Genomic DNA, 7,535 nt, shown 5'->3' on the forward strand with positions numbered 1-7,535 from the left:
GCAGTGCCTTCATGCAGAAAGGCGCCAAGGTCATAAACTGCTTGAACAGGAAATCGAGATATTTCCTCGTGAGATCTGTTGACAGCTTTGGTCTCCCTATCTGAGATCCCAACCGGACGGATCCTCTCAGCCTGGGTTCCCCCACCTTCAGTGGACAAGGAACTCCTGCTGAAATATTCGCCAAATATTCTTCAACCCCATAGAATGCTTAAGTGCTACCGCCAGTACTCATAACCTAAAGCGCATACATCCATTATCCAGAGACGGGTGGACAGAATTCCATTGCCAAACTTATCAGGCAGGCTTGAATTTAACATTCACAACAGCTGAGCAGTTTTAGCCGAGCCTATTCCAAAATTCAGTTTTTTATCGAAACAACGATTTAGTAGAGGGAAAACTATTTCTTTTTCGCAGTTCCATATAAAAATGCACCAAAATGTGTAAATAACTAATAAACAATTTTAAACAATAATGAGAAGAGTCTGGCAAAAATTGTTCATGTGCTGCGGCATATTCATGAAAATATAGCATGTATGAATGAACAGAGGCACAACAATTCTATATAGTAATTTATAACAATAGAGAATAGGTATTAACATTTCGAGAAAAAAAACATATCTCTATAAGCTTATGATTCTTTAAGAGGCCAAAAGCGTTTTTGTATATTTTCTGATCTCTGCCTCTCATTTTTTTTCTATTTTGTATCTTCCCCACCTCCGAATATACTATAATCAAACATTGTACTATATTTTGTTTCTAAATGTATAAGTACATGTATAAAGAATGTGTTGTTGTTGTCGTTTTGGTTTTTTTGTTTTGCTGCATATGCGACAACAATATTGCCAACAATGGCCAAACAATGGGGAAGAAAGGAAATGTGATTCACACGCAGCAGTAGAAATGAAAATGTGAATGGATATCAAATTAGACTAAGGCTGGGCAAAACAAAAACATCAACAAAAAATAATGACAATCTAAAGAAATATTAAATGGCATCTCTTCTTACCTGTAAATATTTTCCACGAAATTTACTCGTCATTGTAAACTCCTGCCAACATGTCCAATCACGACCCTCACAGTGTAGAGCAGCCATTGGCGGATGATGTGACACTTGTTCGGCAATGCAACGCCAACCTAAATCATCGGTACGGTCACATTCATAGGTTTCGCCTAGTAGTGGATTGAACGGCTTCCCTGTACGATTGGCCGTCGTAGCATAGGCTGAGACCGTAAACGCTGCCAAATAGGCCAATTGTTCACATTCATCTGTACAGCGAGCAGCCAAATCCAATATGCTGGCATATTCATAGTCCTCGGTAAGACGCTGCAACATGGACAGTGGTTCGTTGAAATTCACAGGCATGGGTATTTTGGACAATTCCTTGCCAATACAGTTCTTCATGATGGACCACAAATTGAGTGGATAGTGGGGTTTGTCAGGAACACGTGTACGTCTTTGACGAACTACCTTTTTGCACACTTGTCCATCTTCGGGGACATTTGACGACTTTCCGCCCGGTTTGTTGGGATCATCATCGCCACCGGATCCCGCACTTCCTCCCGAACCACCACTACCGCCAGAGTTCGCTGGATTGTTTGGATTGCTACTGGACGACGAACTGTCACTATGACCACCGGGCGATGAATTGTTACCTGAAGGAATTTTGGTGTTACGATCCGAGCCGCCTGTTGGTGCTGCCCGATCGGGTGTGTCCATAGATTTCTGATTATCCAACACGCAGACCTGCTGCGGAAATTTCCGAATAGATGAAAGGTCAGCTTCCGATGAACTGCTGCTGCAGCTGAACTGTTCAGCCTGCATTTGTTTATTACTATGAGGCATTTGCATTATGAATGCTCCCCCATCCGAGCCATTCTGGGGACTGTCTTCGTTGGATTCGTTTTGTGTCAGAGTGCTCGAACCCTCGGCATCGAAGAACTCTGTCTCGTCGTCCGAGACAAAATTCGATTGTGACATGGAAGAGTCCATAATTTGGGGAGCAGCCAGGGGTGGGTTCGGTACAACTTTATTGTTCTGCACCAAGTGGGCGGCCTGTTCCAGTTGAGTATGTTGTTTTGCCAATTGTTCGACCATTTCTTCCAGGCGCTGGCGACTCTCTCGTTCGTGCTGCAGAGCTTTCGACCACTTGTGGCCCTGCGACTCTGCTGAGCGTAAATAATCATTGCATGCGTTTATCATTGCTTTGGACGTTATGCGAAAGAGTGTAGCGCGTTCATTCACGATTTTGATACGACTGGCAACTGTTTCTTCGTCGCTTGCCGCAAGTCGCAATTCGTTGAGAGCCCCTTGCAGAGCCACACCGTGTTTGTTTATCAAATCGTAACAGGTGCGTAGACTCTCCAGACGGTCGGTTAGATCGCGTACCACCGTCGTTATTTCTTGGCTCGGCACCACTTGGAAGGTTTTCTCCTCTTCCTCCTCCTCGCTTTCCATGGCCCGAATGGCCTTTACCTTGGCCAGCTCCAAAGCGGTGACCCACGATTGGCGTTCCACCTCATTGGCAGTTTTGATGTGAAATGTTTGTGTTCCACCGTTGGAGACGACAAATGTGCACGAATCGACGGTGTGAATGAGAGCACCGTGCAGCGAAATGGTTCCACGACATGTGTGAGTCATCTCGCCTTGATTACGATAATAACTTAGAACACCCTTTGATAATACGAACCAGCGTTTTTGGTAACCTTTCAAGTAATTTGTCCACTTGAGAAGCCAACCTTTCATCTCCGGGTCATTGTCATTTTCATTGTCGTTGCCGGGTACTTTAGAAACTACGGAAACATCTGTCATTATCACACCACCAGCGCCTCAGTTCTGTTTTTCTTTACACTCGTCCGCCTCGTCCCGTGCTTTGTTGCTGTCGTCGTAGACTTTTTAATTTTTTTTTATCGTCGTCGTCGGTCGGTTGGTCGGTATCGCGTAAACGTCGTAACCGTACACCGATGTACAAATAGGTAAATGGTGTTGATTTTCTTTCTACTCTTCTTCTGCTTCTTCGATATGTTCCAATTTGTTTTTTTTTTGTTATTGTCGACACTCTGTCACACTGAACACCCTGACTGACTACAAGTCCTTAATTGTTTTACGTTTTCACACACCAGGGAAGATTCAATTATTAAATTAAGCACAATCGCAACAATTTCACTAGAGGAAAAACTAACAATTATCGACAAGTAAACTAGTTAACGCCACGTACGTACTTCAGTCGTCGTCGGGTCCAAAGAGAAGAAGTAATAACAACAATAAAACAAACAAAAAAATAGAAATCCAATCAACCAACCAGTAATTCGCAAAAGCTGCTGCTTGTCACTTTTTCGTCGTAGCCGTCGTCGTAGGTTGGTCGGTCGGTACAAACAAACACACGCACACCACACTCACTCTCCTAACTTTCGTTGGATGGATTCTTTTTTGCTTTTCTTCTTGTTTTTTTTTTGTTCTTGCTCAAATTAACTTTTCCGATTGCATTTATTGTTTAACAGCCAATTTATTTTCAATATCCTCACATTGAATACTTAGTAGCTTCCAATCAAATTTTCAACAAAACTAATCGTATATTTTGCAATTTCTTGCTTTTTTCTTCAACGACAAATCAAATTTTTATGAAAATTGCCCGTGTTGCGTGCCTATAATTTTGACAAGCAGTAAAGTTGTATTGGTGCATTCATCTCTAGATGAGAGTAATCCACGATGGTGTTGTTCTCTCATTATGAACAATTTGATTTGATATTCCGTTTTTATGCTTTAAACTAATTTTAATACGATTTACTATCGTTGTTAAGTGAATTGTAATCAAAGAGATTAGGTAATTATGCGTAATTAGTACACCACCAGCATTGTTTTTTTTTTCTCTGTTTTATTAGTGGCCCATAAAAAATATGTGTCTATCTCATCATTGAATGAGCAAAGTGTTATCGAGAGATGACTTTTCATGGCAGAGACATGCCAGATTATAAAAAAGTGTGTGTCAATGTCTCATGATGACATCTATTACACAAGGGTTGACGAAATCGATTTGATGGATTATCGATTAATCGACTGTGTTAATAAAAATGGAATGAAACTAAAAAATCTTAAAAAATATTGGTCTGTTCCCGTACTGCAAGAATCTACTCGATTTCACTATTTTCTTCGATATCATAAAGGAAAATTCGTTATCGTAGTAACAACTAGTAGATTCTTGCACTACGGGAACAGACCATATATATCAATATCAATCAAAAATGTTTATATTTCTGTTTCACTACATTGGACGTATCATTGTAGCATGACGCTGAATCTGCTACAATGCATAATAAAATGCAGGGATCAAGATTTTTTAAAGATTTCTTCCCAAAATCGCGATTTCTCTCGAAAATCGACTACACATCCATACATGGATTTGTCGAAAGATAAAAGTACATTTACATATACGATTTTAAATCGATTCGATTAACCAAATCCAGAAATACATCGTAATTGTTTACACATACCTTTAATCATGATCTAAATGCCGACCAGCTGATGCTTATATACAAAATTATTAATTTGAACCAAAAATATTTGTTTGCAATTTGAAAATGAAAGGAAGAATTACAACAATGGAAATGTTTTCGCAAAGCTGTGATCGTTTGGAATATGGTACAAGGTAAGTTAGCTTCTGTCAGAAGGAGAAAGTACACATCTACCTTATGGGCAATAATGTAAGAATAAATGAAAACAAATTGAACAAGTCGTTCTGTACATTTTAAACAATTTTAACAATTTACCAAAATCGCGAAAAGTGAATGTAAAGTCAGTATTTTTTTCAAAATCGCTCTCTCATTCGTTGCTCGACCCCTAATTATGAAGTAATTACTTTGTTCCCCATACAAAATTGTTTGAGCGATAACGAAGAATTTGTCCCATCCCATTTATTGAAAATATTTATAAAATTTTCAAACTTTTTTAGTAAAATTGAAAATGATGAATGAAAAGTAAAAATGTCTAGTTTTTATATATGCAGCAGGATGTTGTTATCTACATAATGCAATATGAATTTCTTTCCACTTGGTTCTAACAAGAAACAAATGTGGGGAAACTCAAACAAAAAATTCTCTAAATTTTTATATGTGACATTTGAATCATGGTACAATTATAAAAGGTAACAGCAAATCCCAGCTGATTTGATTCCAACGTTATACTAGTGTCAATATGAATTTGACAAATTATGTTTTTAAAAATCACCCAACAGGAAAATTGGGAACGCATACAATTTGAAATTGTTCTTTATTAAATGTGCTCCACTATTCAATTTACTCAATCTGCCTGCTGGGAAAGTTTGAGGAAGCAAATCTTTCTTCAAGGAATAATTCGCTATTCCGAGCATTTTCATATGTGTTACACATATATATGGCAATGGCTCAATTATAGGAAAGATGTGGAAGCGATAGAAATATAAATTTGAAAGATTTTCATTCATGATTTTCAATTTTTATTCTGAGGATTCGAAAATATTTCATTTTCAAAATAAAAATAATTTGATGATAATTTGTTTGTTTGTTTACATTTTTCTGTCAAATGAGTTGACACTTGTAGAACTTACAACAACAAATTTCCATGTGGTTGTTGTATCGTTTTTTGTACAACAACACTTGCTGTTACCTTCTATTATTATACCATGCATTTGAATTTAGAAAATATAAAAATGTATGAAAACAACAATATTTTCAGAAAAAAAATGGAAAACATTAAAAGTAGATAGATATGGGTTCATACAATAGTCAGGATAAAGAGGATTAATTTTTCTATTTAAATCCATATGTGATTCATGCAAATATGTTAGAATTTTGGTGTAAAACAAGAAACAATAAGTTTGAAATAAAAAAACTCTGATGACATGAATTAAGAATAGTGTTGTATGAACGGGTTAATTTATGTACGTAATTCTGAGAGCGAACTACGTTGTTCGAATGCCCGTCAGAACATGAAATCATACATTTATTCTTACAAATGAAGACTATAGTTTCCGATTTCGCCACAAATCCTCATCAGTCCTCTTAGTTTTTTGCTTGGGATATGATAATCAATGTGACCATAACCCACTTTAAACATAAAAATCTTGTTGTTTTTTTATTTTTAAAACAACAAGAAAGGGATCAAGCTGGCTTACATAAAGAAGAAAACACACACATCCCTACAAACAATTGCCACACTGAAATTTATTTTCCATTGATCTTTAATTTTTTATTTGGCAAACAACATGAGAAAACAGTTGCAAATTTTAGTACATTGTGAGAGAGCTGTATTTTTTCGTACAAAAGCCGCATTGCATCTCATTAGTATCAAGATTTCGATCATGATTTAAAATGAACTCTGCCACACGATATATCATACAAATTCAAATCAATTTGTGTGATAAATCAGCCTTTAAACATGATTAGAAGTTATATGTAAATTTCAATTTCATGCAGAGCAAATAAAACGTTATATACCAAATCCATTCGATCTCAAATGTCAATTCCATAGCGTATTAGTCAAATATTTGTGAACTGGATTAACGTGACGTATACGCAATGGAATTGACGTTTGAGATCGAGTGGATTTAGTAGTCTAAACGTAGCTTTACCCCAGTAAACTTTTAGAACATTGTGGAAGCGGATTTACATATAACATTTGATCATGATTAAAGGACGAATCAGGGTTTATTTCCTTAATCAGGCTAAATTTACCATACAAAATTAAATCATTCTGCGGCATGGTTTATTTTAAATCATGATCGAAATCATTATACAACTGAGATGCAACGGGGTTTTTGTGCGAAAAAATACAACTCTCTCACAATGTACCAAAATTTGCAACCGTTTTCACATGTTGTTTGTTTTTAAATTTAACGGTTACCAAATACAAAAATTAAATAACAATTATTTATAGAATTTTTGTGTTTTTCTTTGTTTTTTTTTTTAATTTCCAAACGATCGCACCATTGCAAAAACATTTCCATTGTTGTAATTCTTCGTTTCATGTTCAAATTGCAAACAAATATTTTTGCAGCAAATTTATAATTTTGTATGTATACTAACAAACATCAGCTGATCCGTATTTAGATCATGATTAAAGGTATGTGTAAACAATTAGGGTGTATTTCTGGATTTCGTTATTCGAGTCGATTTAAAATCATATATGTAAATGTACTTTGGGTCACGGTTTACAAATGACATAAGGTCAAAGTCAAAATTTCATATTTTTGTGAATATAATTTATATTTGAAATATGTTATATAAGTCCCCTTTTCCACAGGCAAATTTTTATTTGGCAAATTCTGAGTTTGTAGGCGAGAGGGGGACAAGGAGGTAAAACAAAACTTTGCCTGTTCAGAATTTATGGTACATGTGCCAAAATATTAACACAAAATGACGTTCAATTAAAATGGTCTAGCTGGTGATACAAGGTAGTCTCATGCAGTCATATGTTTCCAATTTTTTCATAAATTTGTTTTGACAACATTCAGCTTTCAAAATTTAACCGAAAATATCTTGCTTCGAAATGTACGCAAATCTTG

At 36.3% G+C, this 7,535-nt stretch overlaps 1 protein-coding gene across 1 annotated transcript; it reads right to left on the reverse strand.

Moving 5' to 3' along the window:
• Positions 1-985: 985 nt before the first annotated feature.
• On the reverse strand, positions 986-2,856 carry LOC133335521 (oxysterol-binding protein 1-like). Its single transcript, XM_061543793.1, has 2 exons — positions 1,737-2,856; positions 986-1,604 (listed from the first exon to the last, which is right to left on the reverse strand). The coding sequence occupies exons 1-2, from the start codon at positions 2,807-2,809 to the stop codon at positions 986-988; spliced, it is 1,692 nt and encodes a 563-aa protein (XP_061399777.1). The 5' UTR covers positions 2,810-2,856.
• Positions 2,857-7,535: the final 4,679 nt, after the last annotated feature.

This window comes from Musca vetustissima, unplaced genomic scaffold (assembly GCF_032173495.1).
Source record: "Musca vetustissima isolate MV318-11 ecotype Yass unplaced genomic scaffold, APGP_CSIRO_Mvet_v1 utg23595, whole genome shotgun sequence".
Classification (NCBI taxonomy): domain Eukaryota; kingdom Metazoa; phylum Arthropoda; class Insecta; order Diptera; family Muscidae; genus Musca; species Musca vetustissima.

Excerpts from the sequence above, each read along its gene's own strand:
- LOC133335521 (XM_061543793.1), bottom strand. The coding sequence starts at position 2,809 with ATGACAGATGTTTCCGTAGTTTCTAAAGTACCCGGCAACGACAATGAA. Across the intron at positions 1,605-1,736 it reads TTTCCGCAGCAGGTCTGCGT|CAATCCAAACAATCCAGCGA; the intron begins GTTGGATAATCA and ends GTCGTCCAGTAG.